Source organism: Mauremys reevesii, linkage group 6, assembly GCF_016161935.1.
Source record: "Mauremys reevesii isolate NIE-2019 linkage group 6, ASM1616193v1, whole genome shotgun sequence".
NCBI classification, from domain to species: Eukaryota; Metazoa; Chordata; order Testudines; family Geoemydidae; genus Mauremys; species Mauremys reevesii.
This window is the reverse complement of record NC_052628.1, coordinates 34,092,379-34,112,563: the sequence shown is the minus strand read 5'-3', so window position 1 is coordinate 34,112,563 and position 20,185 is coordinate 34,092,379. Positions and strand designations below refer to the sequence as shown.

General features: G+C 39.2%; 1 protein-coding gene across 2 annotated transcripts in view; it reads right to left on the bottom strand.

Moving 5' to 3' along the window:
- Positions 1 to 587: 587 nt before the first annotated feature.
- The window catches only part of MAP3K1 (mitogen-activated protein kinase kinase kinase 1), a 98,643-nt gene continuing 79,045 nt past the window's right edge, over positions 588 to 20,185 (bottom strand). The window contains exons 12-21 of one of the 2 annotated variants that reach the window (XM_039543876.1): positions 19,515 to 19,606; positions 19,028 to 19,217; positions 17,332 to 18,610; positions 17,135 to 17,206; positions 15,560 to 15,712; positions 10,810 to 10,972; positions 7,416 to 7,547; positions 5,183 to 5,325; positions 4,549 to 4,680; positions 588 to 3,282 (exon numbers count right to left, since the gene is read on the bottom strand). In XM_039543876.1, the coding sequence (XP_039399810.1) occupies positions 3,133 to 3,282; positions 4,549 to 4,680; positions 5,183 to 5,325; positions 7,416 to 7,547; positions 10,810 to 10,972; positions 15,560 to 15,712; positions 17,135 to 17,206; positions 17,332 to 18,610; positions 19,028 to 19,217; positions 19,515 to 19,606 (2,506 nt within the window). In that variant the 3' untranslated portion in view covers positions 588 to 3,132. The remainder of the gene's footprint in view (positions 3,283 to 4,548; positions 4,681 to 5,182; positions 5,326 to 7,415; positions 7,548 to 10,809; positions 10,973 to 15,559; positions 15,713 to 17,134; positions 17,207 to 17,331; positions 18,611 to 19,027; positions 19,218 to 19,514; positions 19,607 to 20,185) is intronic. The other variant, XM_039543877.1, reaches the window with a different exon arrangement.

Genomic DNA, 20,185 nt, shown 5'->3' with positions numbered 1-20,185 from the left:
TACCAGTATAACACCTTAAATGTATCAATCTGTAAAATAGTGGCTCAAATTTAGGAGAGTGATATATTTAAAAAACAAAAAACAAAGGAAAAGGGAAAGAAATAATGGAAGAACCTAAATATTTCCCAGTATAAGACCCATAATATAGGTCTTACACTTAAACCTATACATACGACATCTCCATAAGTAACTCTGTTGAACAGAGACAGACTGAAACACATGGCAAGTGCTTTTTTGCATGAGGGGTCATGATGAGCAGAGCAGTATTTCAAATTTTTTTTTTTTAATGACAGGCATAGTCATTGAATGAGATTGAAAAACTTCCTATGTTTGGATATTTTTGAAAATATAAAAAGTTAAGAGTCATGAAAAGGTGAGATAAGTGAAAAAGATAAGCGATGCTGATTAGCTGGACTGTTTAATTCTTTGTCAAATAGCTGAGGAAAGTATAAGACCCTTTTTAAGGAGTCTTAAGTCTCTGTTTGCCTCATAGCGGCAGCAGGTGCTCTATACATGTGTATAAACAATGAAAATGTGCCAGAAGTGTTTGATTCAAAACAGCTGCATTATGATAAAGAGTAACAACATTTGTTCAAAATCTTTTATTTACTATAAAGACAAAAACACCAAAATAGGTACAAATTATACTATAAAATTGGTTCAACGGGGTAAAAACTTTTAATTAAAATATCTTGATATATTTAAAATAACAAAGGATACAACGAAGCCAAATTTTCTTAACCCAGAGATTTCTGTAAAATTTGCTTGCACAGTAAGGTGCTAATAGAAGTTAGCCCTTAAGCCCTGGAAGTCTTAGGAATCAGTCACATAGCAAATATAATTTCATTGTGAAAGTGAACTTTGGTAGAAGAAAATCTATAGGACACCTGAGGTAGTAGAAATTGGAATAAACAGCAGTAGACGTTATTTACAACTTAAGTACCAAATAACATTAAGAACACAAAAATAATTACACAATACAATTTTCAGTCCAGCTTTGATCCAAAGAAAATAAGAATATTACATCACATCTGCATTTTAAAAACACCACAATTACCAGCAAGCCGAGGGAAATGCAAACAAACTCAAACAATATGCATTTGGACATCTAGAGGCAGTCTGAGTTTGAAATGTGGTAGGCATGGTGATCTACAAAGTAATACTGATTAGCTGAGGTTCATCAGTGTATACAGTTTACATTTCTGCCAGAAAAAGTACTAATCTGACAACTGATCTTCCAGTACATGAATTGGCAAGAGTGCACCCTTTAAAGCTTGCACATAAGAAAGACTTGGAAACAATCTTATTAGAATAATGAAGAATTCTAAGCGGTTAAAAAAAAAATGAAAGAAAAAGTCAAGTACAATACAGTTAGAGCTACCAAACTTCACATTTCGGTATTTTTTTTTTAACTCTTCAAAGTTTGCCAATTTTCCAAAACAAAGGAATGTAAAATTTCAAAAAGAAATACACATTCATGTCTAATGGAACTGTTTTATTAGCATGAGCACTATCATTCCTGTAAACTTATCTTAAACTTGTTTTACTTCCAATTTATGTTTTGTGTACATTTTTAATGTACTACTATAGCTTATTTAGTTTGTCCTGAGTCTTTGAAAATAACCAATTCGATTTCAGTCCAGCAATTCAACTGGCTTCTGAAGAGTTAAAACTTGAACAGTTATTTAAAAATAAAAAATGGATTAAACACAATCAGTACTTGATTTAAAAAGACACCCCCCCATTAAAAAGCAAAAGAACAGCTGCCATTTTCCTTCAGAATTACATGCATCAGAATCTAAAAACCTGCCTTTAAAACCATTAAAAGACTGTTTTAAAAAAAGAAAACGCCTGTTTAAAAAACTCAAGTTTTGTACTACAGGTGAAGTTTTACATCAAATTTTGTCTTAACTTGCTTTTCAAGTCCAAGTTCATTTCTTGTTAAAATCAAGACTTTTTTTAGGGTAAGGTCATATTTTTAAACAGATTTTCAAATTACATAATCAGTTGTTACTGTAAATAGATGATGTATAGCAGAAGGAAAACAGCAGGTAAAACTTAATATCAGTGGTGAACATGAATACAGTTTTGTTACACAGTAAGAGACTTGAATCCAGAGCCTGGTCCTGCTCCCACTTAAATCACAGGCAAAAACTCCCATGAACTTTAATGGGAGCTACGGGCAGGGCTCTTGACATGAAACTTGTCTACATAGTTTACCAAAAGAAATTGTTACATGAAAATAGGCTCAAAAACGAACATTTAACATGATCTGGGGTTACAAGTTGTTTTTATGCACAGAAATCTTCCTTTTTTAAAAAAATACCTGCACTATGAGAGCCTGAAACTATCAGTTTTTTATTCCAGATTTCAAATAAACCTGTATTCTTCAATCAGCAAGATATTCAGTGACATCTAGTTTGCACTTAGTTCTGAAGATTGTTTGTTTTAAAAGATCACCTTTCCCTGAATGTAAAATAAAATGAAAGTATAGAACCATAACTTCAAAAAGGAAATTACAGGGCCAGCAGTAAATGCACAGTGAATCACAGCTGCCTTGTCACATTTTTCATGAAGGCAGAATATGGTTTTAAAAGTATTCATCCATATTTGTATTACTCCACTAAGAGAACATACTTTGTGAAATAAAAGGAACATATACAGAATTTCCTTTTTAGCCAGTGATGAAAAACTGAATGTAATTGCAGAACCCTCTGCTTATGACCACAATGTGAAATGGAACAGTGATTGCAATATTAAAATAGATCCTGAGCCCCTCAGCTGCTAATATTGCTGAAAAAGTGCTCCAAAAGAAAATAAAATCACTTATCTGCTAAACAATCATGCAGATTTAAAGAAAAAAAATTTCTTGTTCACCTTGAGCCAGATCTTTGAAAAGGCACAGTTCACATATTTCTTCACAAGTTGTGAAAGGTTGCATACTGAGCTTAGGTAAAGGTCTCGATTTGTCAATCACATACTTAGGTAAGGATCCTCCACTGGCCTTAAATCCTTGATGTATAATTAAGACCAGTAGAATAATACATGCTGCAGTGCTAAACTGCACTGCAAGATTGGCATTGTTCTATATTCAGTAGCATCTTCAGTAAATCATAATTTTTACATAATTAGCTACCATGTAGTACGGAAGACTGGGTGTTTCAGCAGTTCCCGTGATGGGGGTCTGTCCTGAGGTTGAAGTTCTAAACACCGAAGGGTCACGTCTCTTAAACCAGGAGACAGATGTGAGGGGATTGACGGAGCAGTAGTTGCGCTAGCAATCTACAGACAGAAGAAAAATGTTTTTAGAAGTTATCAACAGTTTTGATTTTTTTTTTACTCCATTTACTCCACTAGATGCTGGCTGACTGGACAACTGCTCATTTCCAAAACCAGTTTCTCTACAGATTACGCAAGTGATTACATTATAGAAAATAATCCTTTGGGCCTGACCTTGCTTTGGGATTTTCCTGACCTTAGTTAGCTGTGATGTCTGCTTTCCCAATATTCATGCCCTCTGCTGCTACTCTTAGTCTCAGTTCTCTCCTTACATCCTCTTATAATTCTGTTTCTAGGACAAGACTCCCTCGTACCCATCAGCTCAGAGAACTGGGAAATTCTCCTGCCAAGCTTATACTGTATAAGCATTATTCTGGCACACCACTTATCTGTGTTTAACTGGCATAATGCAAGGAGGCCTATGGATCTGGTGAGGGTTGGGTATCTGTAGTATACCCTCCCTCACAGTGCCTTGCCAGTGCATTTCAACCATAACTTTGAAGCAGAACCACTAAGTCTGAAGTGTAGTTTACTCTGTTGATTCAATCCATAGCCTCTCTATATAATGCCAATTAGAGTTAACTAGGATGATGGTTGTGGTGATGTAGACCTATAGCTATCATTAACTAGACTGAGACCACCAACCAACTAATGTATGCCCTTGAACAACAGAGGTAATTGATTCTAATCAAGCCCTGGTAAATTGTAATCTGTGCATGATTACTGTTGTACTGGCTCATATTTTATAGAAGTATTTTATTCTTTCATTTATGCATGCTATTCAACTACATTATTTCTATTAAGATTTTAGAGGGTTTTTTTTTTTTGGAAAACTGAATAAGAATTAGGGGGAGGGATAAAGCAGGACCAATCCCCAAATGGCCCCCTCAAGGATTGAACTCACCACCCTGGGTTTAGCAGGCCAATGCTCAAACCACTGAGCTATCCCTCCCCCACCACTCCTGCTTTGCTCCCCTAACTTATGGGTGTATTCATATCTTAGTATAGTGCTCCTCTCTAGAGGCTATTCTTGGGGGTGAATTGTTTTTCAAAAAAACCCCAGAGGAAATAATTTGTAGCTAGAATGTAGCAGATGTACATTAGTGTAGTATTTGTAATAAAAAGTCTTATATAAAAAGGAAGCATTGTAATTATTATTATTCACTGTGTAACTTATTTTTTCCTAAAATCTACACTATTATACATGAAATCAAGCACTGAAGTGCCAACATTTGCTTAACTTGTTTATAATACAACAAGGTATCTCACCTTAAATATCAAAGCAAGGTGATTGGAGTGCTTCTCAGCATTCCAAGGTGGTTTAGCACAAGCCATTTCTATAATAGCACAGCCAACACTCCATACATCACAGCTCCTACCATATTGCTGGCCCCGCAGTACCTACAAAAGAAAGATACATCAAGGCTTAAGCTAATTAATTCCATGCCACTAACACTACACATGCATTATTCTATGCACACAGAAGCCAAATCAAGTGCATTTTAATTATAATTTTGGGTTAAGTGACTTAACAAGGGTATACATATTGACAAGTTTTATCCATGTGTGAAGTACAACAACAACAATTAAAGGGCCTGGTCAAACAAAAAATTAGTGTCCTGTAATTAAGAATACTCAGTGGCCATTTACATGAAGGAACAATATGTCAAGATGTGGTCCATCTAAGGGTAACTGGAACAACCATCTAGGAAGCGAAAACACCAAGATAGCAACAAAACATGATATATTTACATAATTCCCATTTTTTATGACGAAGTTATATGAAGCTCTGCTTCACTTATGGATGCTGTTTCAAAGAGTTTTCTGTTACCATTTGAATTAATTATTTGCACAAAGCTCTACCACACATCCCCCCCACAAAATTTTCAAAGTGGCTTCTTACCTCTGGTGCCATAAATGCAATAGTTCCCAACAACTGTCCCTGAAACTCTCCAGCACCAGTTCCCTTTGACGCCAACCTGGCTGCAGCTCCAAAATCAGCAATTCTTAACCTATGACCTGTGCTGTCAATTAGCAAATTGGCACCTGTCAACAGCATAACAAAAACACTGCTAGTTGGCTTTCTGTCAAAAACACAATGAGATACTTATCTGTATTAAAAAAGTACTAAGGGTCTGACAAACCCATGAAAGCAAGGAGATGAGGAGCTAAGAACAGAATACTGCCCAGAACTGTCTAATAGTGGTTGATCTGTCTCCATTATGCTTAGATAACATTAGATGAGAATATGTGAGATAAAAGATTTTTGAAAAGCAGCATGAAGCCTCAGAAGTGGGGCAAATAAGATGGTGGAGACTAGAACTTAGTGAAGGCCTTATACAGCTACAGTAACTCCTCACTTAATGTTGTAGTCATGTTCCTGAAAAATGCCATTTTATGCTAAATGATGTTAAGCAAATTCAATTTCCCAATAAGAATTAATGTGAATGGGGGCGGAGAGGGAGGAGTTAGGTTCCAGGGAATTTTTTTTCACCAGACAAAAGACATTATATACATATACAGTATAAGTTTTAAACAGTTTTAAACAATCAATCAGTTTAATATTGTACACAGCAATGGATGACCGTGATTGAGGTGGTGGAGTAAGAGGGTGGAATATTTCCCAGGGAATGCCTTGCTGCTAAATGATGAACTAGCACTTGGCTGAGGCCTTAAGGGTTAATACGCTGTTGTTAATGTAGCCTCACACTCTACAAGGCAGCGTGGACTGAGGCAGGAGGGAGGAAACACAACAGGTGCAGGGCAGTAGCTGCAAACACTTCCCTGCAAAAACTGAACATGATGATGATCCCACACTATCCAGCTGGAGCGCACCACTCCCTCCTTCTGAGAGCACATGCATGGCTGCACAGGTGCTGACTCTCCAAAGTGCTGGGAGGTGCATGCATGAGTGAGAGACACAGACAGACATGTATTGCCCCTTTAAGTACGCTGAACCCACTTCAAGTATGTTGCCCTTTTAAGGGGATCAGACAGGAAGCAACAGCTTCCAGCAAGCTCCCTCCTTTCTGTGCCTCTCCTCCCCTTTGTGGAGAGGGGGTACAGAACGGGGGTGGGGGGCAGCAGCAGGGGGACATCCTGATATCAGCACCCTTCTCCTCCACCCTCCCCCAGCAAGCAGGAAGCTCTGGAGAGCAGCTCCAAGGCAGAGGGCAGGGCAGCTGCCGAGCCACATACCTTATAGGGAATTTGGGGGGGCTGCTGGCCCCCCCCAGTTCTAATCCCCACAAGGAGGGGCTGCTCTTCCAGAGATTCCTGCAAACAGTGGACAAAGCAGGCAGCTGCCAAAGGGTGTTATAAGGGAGCATTGTGCAACTTTAAACGAGCTTGTTCCCTAATAGATCAGCAATGTAACAATGTTAACTGGGACAACGTTAAGTGAGGTGTTACTGCACCTATGTAAGATCTCCTATAAACCTTACATCCTTTTATCTGAACGTAAGTGGCTCAAATCTACTTGAAAATAACTCCAGAAAGAGGGAGCCAAAGAAAGCATTCCCTTGAAATTTGTTCTCATATATTAAGTGTGAATATAAAGTGTCACAAGTAAGCCTGAAATCAGAGACCAGGGTGTTCCTACTGGATCTTTACTGTACAGTTATATCAACATTAGTTGTAAGCAAAATTCCATAGGTTTGGCCGTTTCCCTTATCATAAGGACCAAAAATTTCAATGTTCGTCTGAATCCCTTACACCTACAAAATTAAGCTGAGACCAAGAGCTCAAATACTGAGATGCCCCGGGGCCAAATAAATATCTAGAAAACAAACTGGTGACCAATGATGAAAAATGGAGAAAAGCTATCTGAACATTTTTGAACCTTCAAAAAGATTTGAGTTTGGTTTGATTTGCTTATGCTAGATGAACCAATTTGTTCATTCCTAAATCAATCTTTTGCATCAGCAACTGTCTCCAATGTGTAAGGAGGGATATGTCTCTAAGCATTATATGAATGTTTGGATGCAGTTTAGTAGCTTCAAGGTTCCTAAATACAACTAGGCAAATCATGCATAGATCTCATCTCCAATAAGAGTGAGCCACAGATAATAACTGCCCTCAAACAAAGAAGCTTTCTGAATTCTAATAAGTAGACAAGACAGTCAATGAGTTCTTACCTTTGACATCCCTGTGGATAATCTGATTCTCATGGAGGTAAGAAAGGCCACGCAGCAGTTGTTCTGTGTAGTTAACAACAACTGATTCTTTGAAGGCTCCATATTTACTTAACAAATGAGCAACTGATCCCCCTGGAAGATAAATTTTTTATATTTTTTATCCAATATTTATACTCATGATTAGCAGTAGGTAGCTTTGGCTGCCATAATTGGACTAATTTTTTTTCTATGATTTTATTGGACACTAGTGACTCAATTTTTAAAAAATGTGTGCTGTACTGTATAAGCAAAGAAATCTACCATGAGCACAGCTGTGTAGTTTCCAGCTGCAACTCAGCACACATTTTAAAAAAACATTTGCCTTAAATATCCCCTTAAAAAGAGAAACTGAAAAAGCCTTATAAAAGTTAGTGAGTTCTGTTACTGATGGAAAGTAACGTACAGATATTAATTCTATTTACTGTACTAAGTTTCTCAAGAACAGCAACAGTTTTAAAATAGTTATTGTAAATGGTGATGTTAGAACATAAACAAGCCTCCTATTTAGTGTTCCTCAGTGGACCTTAATTTTCTCTTTTTCTTACCATTTATATATCTGTATTTAAATATTTAATGTGCAACTTTTTTTTTAATTTAACAGGAAAAATACAAACAATTTTTTCTCATTTTTGTTTTCTAAAGATAATATTTGCATGTCTCAAGTGTTCCTCTATCTACTCTTGATAACAACTACTCCTGGGGAAATTCTGCGCCACCGTGCATGCGCAGAATTCATGCGTCCTGCAGAATTTTATTTTTGTCTACAGAAAATATTCTGCCCCAGAAGTGTTGCAGTTCTACCTTTCGCCCACCAGAGGCCACTGTGGTGCTAAAACAGACAACAGCATGAATGCAACAGGCTGTTCTGGTGCCACAGCAGCCTCTGGTGGTCAAGAGGTAGAACTGCCTTCTGGGGCAGAATGTATTTTCTGTGGGGAAAAAATCTGTGTGCGCGCAGTGGCAAAGAATTCCCCCAGAAGTAGAAGTTCATCATAGCACCTGGCCCGTGGAGCCAAGTTAGGACAGAGTGGGGCACATGGGGTTGCGGGGGGGGTGTGTGTCACAGACTGGGGTTCAGAATGGCTAGTGGGGGAGACAGACTGGGTCTGGGCTCAGAAGCTAGTTGGGTCACAGCGGTGAGCCAGGGAGTGGGGGTGCCTGGGGACTGGGAAGGGGGGGCTGCAGGGACCCATGAGATGTGGGAGGAGGCTGCAGGGACCCATCAGGATGGGGTAGTGGGGAAAGGGGAAGATGTGCTTGACTGAATGGGAGAGTCTTGGGATCAGCCAGGGTCTGCAGGGGGAGGCTCCCCAAACAATCCTGCCTCTCTTCCTCCTCCCCCTCCCCCCAAAACCCCCAACCCTGTTCCGTATTTCCCCCACACCCTAAAAAACCTCCAGGTTCACTCCAGGCTCCTTCCCTCTCCCTCAGCTCCGCCATTATCCCTGACACCCCCAAGCCTTTGCACTGCTTCTGATGGATGCAGGAAATACAGTTGTGTATTGTAATTTAAATGAATTATTCAAAGTTCTGTATTAATATGTCTAATCCATTTGTCAAAAAAATTACCAGAATCTTTTTTTTAGGTCTGTATTGTTACAGATATACTTGCTGGTAGATATTTTGAAATAAATTACCAAAATAATTGAAACTGGCATGATTATACTGTGTTATTTTAACAAAAAATACACAGAATTTTAAAATATTGTGTGCAGAATTTTTAGGCGCAGAATTCCCCCAGGAGTATTATTATTACCTGGACATCAGTAAAATGTGAGGACCATTCCTGACATTATCTATACCATATATTATATTTTCATAAAATCAAACTTTTTAGACTTGAGAGCTCTTCTTCTCTTGCATGTTTTTCACTCTGCTGGTGTTTCAGGAAAGTGTTTTCTGCACCATTACATTCAGTGATACCCACTTGAGGTTTGCATGTTAGATGGCTGATAATACTGAGTAGTCTACCAGGATACATAATTGTTGAAGAAGATACAATGCTCTCTTTCATGGTCTCCTTATTTGTCATTAAAGATACCACTCCATAAGTGTTTGGATTTTGAATAACTAGACACGTTTCTACTGAACTGTACTGGTAAACCCCTATTTTAGAAAACTCACTTTAACCTAAACTGTCTTTGGGGCCCTCTCCAGCCTGGTAGCGGGTTACTTTATTTTTCCTGATTGAAACATAGTTTTATAAAAATGTTGAGCATCCCAAGCAGCTCTAGCAAATATTTTTTTTAAAAATAATTCGCTCTGAATTTGATATTACGCGGTTGAGAATAAAATATTTTAAACTGCATCAAACTAAGGTCTGCATCCCCGGAGCACATAACTTCTCCCCAGTTTGAGCAGCTGAACAACAGATCTTTCCTTGATATAGCCACCTCATGATTTTTTGAGATGTGATGTGCAGTGTTTAAGGTTTAATACACTTTTTTTGCATGCAATTTCCCAGTCTAATTTTCTTTTTGGAGGGTGGGGAGAGGGAGGAGATAGTACATGGAGATTAAAAAAAGAAAACCTGAAACTATTCAGCCCACAGAACTTATAAGTCTCTTGAACTAACAACTGTGCTCTTAAACTGTGCACATGTGCTTGGCACACGTGCTGAAGTGCTCACCTGTGAGCATCAAGACAGTTTCTATTGCACATTCTTAGTATGGAATTTTCAAATGTATATTTGTTAAATCAGCGGTTCTCAAACTGTGAGTCAGGGCCCCAAAGTGGGTCATGACCCCATTTTAATGGGGTTGCCAGGGCTGGCGTTAGATTGCTGGGACACAGGGCTTCAGCTTTGGCCTCCCTACCCAGGGCTCTTTCCCCTAAAACGAAAACAGAATAGTTGTCTCTCAGTAAGGACTACATCACTACTAACTTAAAACTTCATCTGCTTTAGTCCCATTCATAAAGTGTGGGTAGAATTTTTTCCACAGCAAGAAATCCCTCCCACCTACACATGCACTCCCGTAATTCAGGAACAGGTGAAAGGATTTTTGGTCAAACTTCCCAAATAAAATCACCTTAAACATGGAAAAAGTTCAGGTAAAAAAAAGTGAGTATTTTGGAAAGATACCAGTACGATCACTTGAAGACACAAGCGATATTGTTTTGCAACCTAAAATACTGCTGGCTACTGGTGCCTACAACTATACTAATAAATGTGCAAAGTGCAGTCATTCATTAAAATATATTAGTGCGGAAAGACACAAATTGTTACACTCATTTAACATGGTGTAAACCCTGGAAAATGGAGAATTACTTTCTTCCTAGAAGAGGAACAGATGTGCATTTGCCTTTTATTCCAGAAGTTTGGTTACCCTTTTGCTATGTACAGAATGCTGTTTACCTGCCATCCATTCTATAAAGAGATTATAGTTGCTCTTCTCACATGTAGCACCCAACATTCGAATGATATTAGGATGGTTCAGATGACTCATCATCCTTATCTCTTCTCTCAGTGCTTCGACTACCTCTTCCTGCTCAGATGATGTGTTCCTGACATACGTCACCTATTTCACAACAACATTTAAATTTTATCTTAGAGAATAGTTTTGAATTTAATGTCATAGTTTCATAGAATATCAGGGTTGGAAGAGACCTCAGGAGGTCATCTATAGTCCAACCCCCTCCTCAAAGAAGGACCAACCCCAACTAAATCATCCCAGCCAGAGCTTTGTCAAGCTGGGCCTTAAAAACCTCTCAGGATGGAGATTTCACCACCTCCCTAGGTAACCCATTCCAATGCTTCACCACCCTCCTAGTGAAATAATTTTTTCCTAATATCCAACCTAGTTCTTCCCACTGGAGCTGAGCTCCATCCTCTTTGGAACCTCCCTCAACAGGTAGTTGAAGGTTACTATCAAATCCCTCCTCTCTTCTCTTCTGCAGACTAAAGGCCAGTTCCCTCAGCCTCTCCTCATAAGTCATGTGCCCCAGCCCCCTAATCATTTTCATTGCCCTCCACTGGACTCTCTCCAATTTGTCCACATCCTTTCTGCAGTGGGGGGCCCAAAACTGGATGCAATACTCCAGATGTGGCCTCACCAGTGCCAAATAGTGGGGAATAATCACTTCCCTTGTTCTGCTGGCAATACTCCTCCTAATGCAGCCCAATATGCGTTAGACTTCTTGGCAACAAGGGCACACTGTTGACTCATATCCAGCTTCTTGTCCACTGTAATCCCCAGGTCCTTTTCTGCAGAACTGCGGCTTAGCTAGTCGGTCCCCATCCTGTAGCAGTGCATGGGATTCTTCTGTACTAAGTGCAGGACTCTGTATTTGTCCTTGTTGAAGCTCATCAGATTTATTTTGGCCCAATCCTCCAATTTATCTAGGTCACTCTGGATCCTAACCCTACGCTCCAGTGTATCTACCTCTTCCCCCAGCTTAGTGTCATCTGCAAACTTGCTGAGAGTGCAATCCATTCCATCATCCAGATAATTACTGAAGATGTTGAACAAAAGCGGCCCCAGGACCGACCCCTGGGGCACTCCTCTTGATTCCGTTTGCATTTCCTTAACTGTTAAATTTGGTTTTGGCATCTTAGATCCACCAGATTAATGGGTTTGCATGCCTTATTCTGTAGAGCAGGGGTTGGCAACCTTTCAGAAGTGGTGTGCCAAGTCTTCATTTATTCACTCTAATTTAAAGTTTTGCTTGCCAGTAATACATTTTAACGTTTTTAGAAGGTCTCTTTCTATAAGTCTATAATATATAACTAAACTACTGTTGTATGTAAAGTAAATAAGGTATTTAAAATGTTTAAGTAGCTTCATTTAAAATTAAATTAAAATGTAGAGCCCCCCGGACTGGTGGCCAGGACCCGGGCAGTGTGAGTGCCACTGAAAATCAGCTTGCGTGCTGCCTTTGGCACGCGTGCCAGAGGTTGCCCACCCCTGCTGTAGAGCCTCAAATATTGATGCCTTTCTGCTTCTACTCATTGTCCAGAACTCTGCATGTTCTATGTCTTAAATCTTTTGAGTCCCTTTTGATGGCAAGATCTGTAGGGATGTAACTCCAAGGCTGCTTGCAGCAATCGTTCTCCTGGTATCTTTGCACGTTAAACTAATTTCAACTATTCTGACTATAAAAAGAAGCCCAAACCATTCCAAATTCTTGGGAATCACAAAGCAACATTACAGACCTTTAACTCACTCTATGTGGACAGAACAAATGCTGCTACAGTTAAAAAAAAAAAAAAAAAAGACTGTCTCCATTAACACAGCAAAAATTGAAAAACAGTGTTTGTGAGGGTCTGAGTCTACTTTTAGTTTGTAGATTCCTTTCAAAACAGATAAAATTAAGGTGTCATTTATGGGCAGCACTTCCCTTTCCAGCCAAGTTCAGGTGGGAAAATGCCAGTAACAGGAGTTCTCCAAAAGCAGAACCCTTGTGATGGAGTAGTCATGCAGCATGCCTTGTGAATTCTCACCAATGTGCAGCAGTTAACAACAGTTGGGGTCACACCTCTCCAATGAATCGTAGGATCACATCTGCCTTTTTCATGGTGGCTCAGTCATCCTGTGATTCATTAATACAACCAGGTCTTCTCCACTGTTTCCAACTGATGAGACCCCATCTTACATCAGAGATTCTTGTTCATTAGTCCTGAAGAATCATATTTTCAAAAGGCACCTAAAGATGCAGATAGGTGCCTTTGAAAATCCCAGTGGTTGCCTGTCACTAATTTCAATGGGAGTTAGGGACCTAACCTACTTAGGTGCTTTCAAAAATCTCATTAGGTGCCTATCTGCATCTCTCAGTGCCTAAATACCTTTGAAAATTTGGCCCTAAGTGCATGCACCTTGCACTTTGGATTATATTTCATCCCATTTCTATTACTCCAGTCCTCAAGGTCATCAATTCTTCCCGTTTCATATTCTGCTCATCCTCTGTGTTGATGCTTTTTAACTTTGTGAGCCAATGCCAAGGCAAAAAGAGGGGAATCTATAAGCAATTGGGAACATGAAACATAATTTCAAGTACAATGCTTGGAGCTGTGGTTGTTGGACATAGAGTGTCTCAACAATTAACTGCTCTAAAGTGCCTACAGGACTCCGGCGTCTCAGAATGTAAATGCTACAAAGTGAAGCACTGCAGATACCATAGCAAATGAAGTATCTTTATAAAAGAGGTATTGTTGTCTATTCGGCTGACCACTGGACTAGGATATTAGGAAAGATGGATTTTAGCTTTGGCTCTGTCACTAACTGTGTGACCTTGTGCATGTCGCTTGTGACATGGGCTTCAGAAGTGCTGAGCATTTCAGCTCCAACTGAAGTCATCTCTGCAGATTAGGCCTTAAACTCTTTGTTAGTCTCTCCTCCTCTGTGAAATGGTACACATAACTACCATCTTTCCACATCAGTTTATTGTAAGGATTAATTAATGTTTGCAATGTGCCTTACAGGAGACTATTCAAATTTTCAGTATTAGTCCTATTGACTGTGTCAGGAAAAGGGCAAGAGTCAGAGGGAATCATTTGGTTTTGATACAAGTGGTCTAGATTTAGAAAGCGGGTTCTTTAAAGATATAAATCAAGAGAAACACCTACATAAACCTGAGTGGGGGGAGAAGGGAAACAAGATGAGAAAATGAGAAAGGACTTCCTGGGTTCTCCCTGAATGGATTCTGAGTAATGAAAGGTTACTTACCAGTAACTGTTGTTTAAATATATTGTGTCTGCAGATCAACAATGCAGGAGTCTTAGAACCCTTTCAAAGGAGTAAACTCTTGAGGACATATGTGAATGCTCCTTGAATCCACAACTCTGGAAGGGAGGGTATGAAAGCCCCCATCTCCTCCTCCTCTCTCTCCAATTCCAGAAACATCTTTTTAATCTCTGAAGAAGTAGGCAGAGGGAAGGCCTAAAGCTCTGAAAACTATGCTGGTATTTAAGTCCTGACTACTGCAGTAAAAGTAACCTGCTATTTCAGATCCATGGAGAGGCCCTATTACCCTAGGACACTCTGGAATCAGAGTAGGCCAAATGTGCTGGGACATGACAAATTGATCCTCGGTTCTCAATCCTTTCTAGATTTGAAAGGACAGTATCTTGCAAGGAAGTCTCCCTATGCCATCGCTTCCTCTTTGTTCTCTAAGAGGAGTTGCACAGGAGTTGAAGGATTTAAAGCCCTTCACAGACCTGACATCCACTCAGAAGAGAGAGATCTGAGGACACTGGCTCTGAAGACTTGAAAGTCCTTGAACCTGTATGTCTTAGATTATTCTCTGTCTGATCTCAGAACTTAAGAGTCAGAGTTTATGGCTAAAAGGGATGACCAGATCATCTTGTCTGACCTTCCGTATATCACAGACAACTAAACACCCTGACGCCCAAACTTTAAAGTCTCGCAGACCTGAAACACCTTAAGCAGAAGATCTCTGCTGAAGTCTAGCAGCTCCTAAATCCTTCTCTATAAAGGATCTCTTGCATTTGTGGCTCCTCTCTCATACAGACTGTCATCCAAACATTTTCCATATTGAGGATGCTAGTCCAACCCAGATAACTCTGTGGGTTATAAGAATCACTTCTTAAACATCATCATCTTCTCCATAGCATACGAGCCCTTTGTGGGCAAAATCCTAAGCGCTAGAGAAAGAATAGTTCAACAATTATACTAACAACTATCCAGTGAATACGGCCTGGACCGGGAGTCGAGATCTGGGTTCTCTCTCAATTCTGTCACTGGACTTGCTGAGTGAACTTGGTCGAGGCAAAAAAGTATTTAAAAATCTACAGAAGAAAAGAGCTATATAAATTCCAACTATTAAATTTTTCTTTTAAGTGAGGAAGAACCCATCTAAATGTAACATTCACACCATACAGAGGAATGAGTGGGTTCTGTGACCACAGCTGAAGATAGAGACGATTTGGAGAACTGGGCAACTTTTAATTTTCAGGATTCTAGAACAAAGCATCAGAAAGAGCAAGCAATGGCTCACAATACAGGGCACTGTGGATCTGCAGAGATTGTCATGAAGGGCAAACATTATTACAAACTGCCCCAAGTAAATACATCTTTATTCAATTTCTTTCCCTCTGTTTATTCAGTCATTAAACTTCTAGAAAATACTCACTGAAGTAGAACATATACCTGTTTCACCGCCATTAATGTCCCAGTTCCTACATCTTGAGCTTGATAACAGGATGAAAACGCTCCAAGGCCTATTTGCTGACCTTTGAGCCATTCCGCATCTTCTCTGTAATGATGTTTTGCTTTGGTATGTCCAGGCAGTGTTTCCGGTGTCTACAAATTTAATTAAGAATTAAGATTAACTAGCTAAAAACTTCAAGTACCTATATGAAAACTACGACTTTTAAAGTGAATTAGGGACAACAGTCTGATCCTTTGTCAATCAATGAATTTTCCTAAATCACCCTTAAGTTTGAGTTCACTAAATCAGACAGCATGGGTTTACTAATGCCAAACATGGGAATGGCCCTTGTTTAGGAATAAAATCTCTCAACTGCAAAGAGAAAACACATTCTTAAGTATTCAGAAAACTAGTCAGCTTATACAGAGATGGTAGCTGACTATAATACTACAAACTGCAAGAACAAACTTCCAGTATATTCCAGTAAGTGTCTTTTTGAAAAGTAAATTAGATTATCTATTTTTAAATGTTAATTTGTTTTCAAACCAATTCTCTGTTTAATAAACAGCATCTTAAATTTAGATACAAGCTGAGAGAAAGGGCCTGAAATACTCAAATTCATACATTACTCTTCCTTCATTATTATTACATAGCACTTAGAAGCCCCATTTGAGATTGGATGCCATTATGCTAGGTGCCATACCAACACATCATAAGAGTCCCTGCTCCAAAGACCTTACAATCTAAACATACAAGACCGAGTAGGAGGGAAAACAGGGGCACAGAAAGTGGAAGTGATCTTTCCCTCTATATTTTCATCTCTATTTGACATCATCTGCTCTCAAAGTTTCAATTAACTTGATGAGACCTAAATCTACCTCTCTACCCTAACCTCTGCTCATTTTGAATTTCTGACATCTTATACTGGATGTGTCACCAACTCCCATTCAACATAGCAAAAACGGAAGTGTGTTTTCCTTTCCTCACAACCCCCTAACCCTTTTGTCCCCTCCAACAATTCAACTATCCTTTCCACTAAGGCTTCCAAACTGTGTCAAGCTCTTTTCCCTTCCATAAATAGGCTCTCATCAAATCACGTCAGCTCTTCCTCTAAAATATCTATAAAAATATGCTTTTCCCCTCCATTTCTATTTCTAAAGCTCTTATCTATTGCTTGAGTAATGAATGTATTCTTCTCTACTCTGGCCTCCGTATATCTCACTTAGCTCCTCTCCCCACATATACTGCTGTTAAAATTATTTTTCACGCCTGCTGGTGTCACTGAGTCCCCCCCCTCAACTTCTGCATCAAGTTCAACCTCATTGTCAAACACCTGGCACAACTCTGTTCCTCCTTAAATCTAAGTTTTCACTTCTGCTTACTCCACCTTTCTTTCTCTTTGTTCTCCTCTAATTGCTTTGTACCCTTCTCCCATTCTTGTCTTCAAACTTTCTTCTGTCACCTTATGCCTGGAAATCTCCTTGGTGCAGCAGACTGTGTCTTTCCTCCAAAAAATATTATCAAAACATTTCAACAATGACCTCCACAAGATTCTATCAATACTTCAAACTCACACTGGCAGCTGCTTGTCTGTATCTGTATTTGATTCGAATTCCTAGGAACTGTGTCCTCCTTATGTCTGTGCACTGTTGAGAACATACTACATGTTCATTAAATAATGGTAGTGAACTGAAACATGGCTTTATTACAGAACGAAAAAACAACTCCCCCATCTCCCTCCCAAAACCCCACCCAACCACAGTATACTCACATCCTGCTGAATAATTATGATATCTTCCCCATTTTCAACCTGTAGTTGAGGAACTATTGGTAGGGCATCTTGAGACGCTGACATTGCCATGGCAATAGCTAAAGCCTCCTCTTCTTCGGCTTCCATCTTTTCCTTGCATTTTTGATTATGATTTACATCATCTTTGTAAGTGTCATCGTTTTCCACCCGTTCAGGAGAAAGAACTGCAACTTCCGACTTGAATGTAACTGTGCCATCGCTTGTAGGCATAGAGGCCTCAAGTAAGTCCTCAATACTGGAATTGAGCTCTGCATTGACATCCAGTTGACTATTCTTCTCCTCTACTGGTGTGAACACGGTCTCTTCGCTTGGTATAACTGCATTACTATAACTGCTACTGCTGTCACACTGTAAAATATCATTCAGATCAAGTGTCATATCGGTTTTTGAGGCTTCTCCTTGCCTGCTCACATCACCTGGAGTAGGTCGAGATGGCTTTGGCCTGTGTATATGACTGGATGGCATAGCTCTGGCCTGGGTAAAAACTGGGGAAAGTTTCTCTGGTTCTTTATTTTCAGAACAGTTTCTTTCAATGTGTAGAGAAAGTTTCCGTTGCGTTTGAGGAGAAGTTGAGGGTATTTTGCAGGGAATGAATCCCTGAGGTCTGACTTTAGACATATCTGTTACAGGGCCAACTGGTACACACGGGGTTGAGGGAGAGGGCAATATTGGGAATAATGACTGGGAATGACTGGATGAGGGAGAAAAGTTCAAACACTGACTATGAGGTCTGCCTTTTGTTTGAATGGCTGGCTTTGGTTGCTCAGTGGTTACTGATGAAACAGGAAGTCCTAAAGAAATGCCAGCCAGTGTCTCAGAAACGTCGTCTGGACCGGCACTCAATTTTTTATCACCCAATCCTCTTCCACTTTTCCCTGATAACTGGACAGTATTGTTAGGAGTATTACTTTGTGTTGTTTCTGGAGAGTTATCTGGGGCAGATAACTGCATAAAGTCATCACATCTGCATGCCACAGAATGCACCTCTTCCATGCCTAGCTGGATGGCTTCTGCAATCTCCATTTCATCTGCTATTGCCAACAATCGTCGACGCATCCTTGTGTAATGAGTTGAGTTGGTCACACTCAACATTTCTAATAGTTTTACAAACACATGGGGTACTCTTGCAACCATTCTTGCAGCACTCAAAAATACCCTCCGAGACAATTTACCCACCATTGAGTGGGAATTATCAATTGACTGCAAGGCAAAATTCAACAGGGACAGCAGCTTCTTATACCTAAAAATAAATAAATAAATATTATATATATCTATATCTATATATGTGTGTGTGTGTGTGTGTGTGTGTGTGTGTGTGCGCGCATGTATTTTTATATATATTATAAAATATAAATAATACTGTTAAAGCTCATATGTACTAATTACTATTCTAGAAGCAATCTACCCAATACATATCAACAATAGATCAGTACATTGACAGATAATATATTAATTACCGTATGAGTGTTTAAGTATATATTTTCAGTAGGAAAGGCAAATTTTCAAAGCTGGCAACTAGCTATCTAAATTGTGCATCCAGAACTTCTGTAGTCATTTGTGTATGCGAAAGTCAACCCTTTGCCTTAGGCAGCCATTTTTGAAGACCTGGCCAACAATCCAGTTACAGAGAAGAAGAAATGAAATAATTAAGAAATACCTGTCTACTACAGTGTCAGCCTGTAAAACATCCCCACTGACAATGTGAGGATAAAATTCACCGGGGAATTCCAATAAAAGTCTGTCTATAAGACAAAGACGTCCAAGTAGGGCTTGCCAGTTGTTCGATTCAGTCTGGGTTCCAAGAATACAATTTAAGATGTAATCAACACCACCAATACCAATGGACCCTATGAAAAAATAGTTCATAAGATCAGAGTTAAAGCTATGCCCAACTGAGATTCTATGAAATTCTGATAGATCAAAACTGAGCTTACTGAAAGGTAAAGACAGCATGGTTCTAAAGTACATAGAAACAGAACAGTTTTGTCAGAAAATTGAATAAAAAGTAGGAAGTTCTCAAAGCAACACAGTTCCCTTTACAATACTGACTTTTGATACATTCTTCAATATAGTGAAAATGATTCATGATATTTGCTTACAGACAAAATGTGATAATTGCGTATGTATAATAAAGCAGTTATTACCAGATTTAAGTATTTCTCTACCAACTGCCAGCTCTCCTGCTTGGCCTTTACACATCTCCAACAGCGTTGAAACTGAAAGTTGACTTGTGCGGCTATGGGAAATGAAAACCAAAAGTAAATCCCACATCTTATATTTTTAATTAACAACATTTTCATCATTAACATTTCTGGAATTCATATATCAATAGACTGGAGGTTATTTGATATTCTTCATTAATGAGTTATGATGCACAAATTATTCTTGACTGATTTCACATCATTTTCTTCCTTTATAAGGAGGGGAGGGATAGCTCAGTGGTTTGAGCATTGGCCTGCTAAACCCAGGGTTGTGAGTTCAATCCTTGAGGAGGCCACTTAGGGATCTGGGCCAAAAATTGGTCCTGCTAGTGAAGGCAGGGGGCTGGACTAGATGACCTTTCAAGGTCCCTTCCAGCTCTAGGAGATTGGTATATCTCCAATTATTACCTTACCTATCTTAAAAATGTTTTGGCATTGTTCATCTAGAATCACACACTGCCTAAAAACTGACTTTAAAAATCTAATACCACCCATTCTAATTAAAATCTAACAGTTTCTGAACTTTTATGTCATCTGGAGAGAATCCTTTTAGCATAGAAAAAACAATCTGATGATATAACCTTGCCCACCTACATGAGTGGCCAAATCTAGGA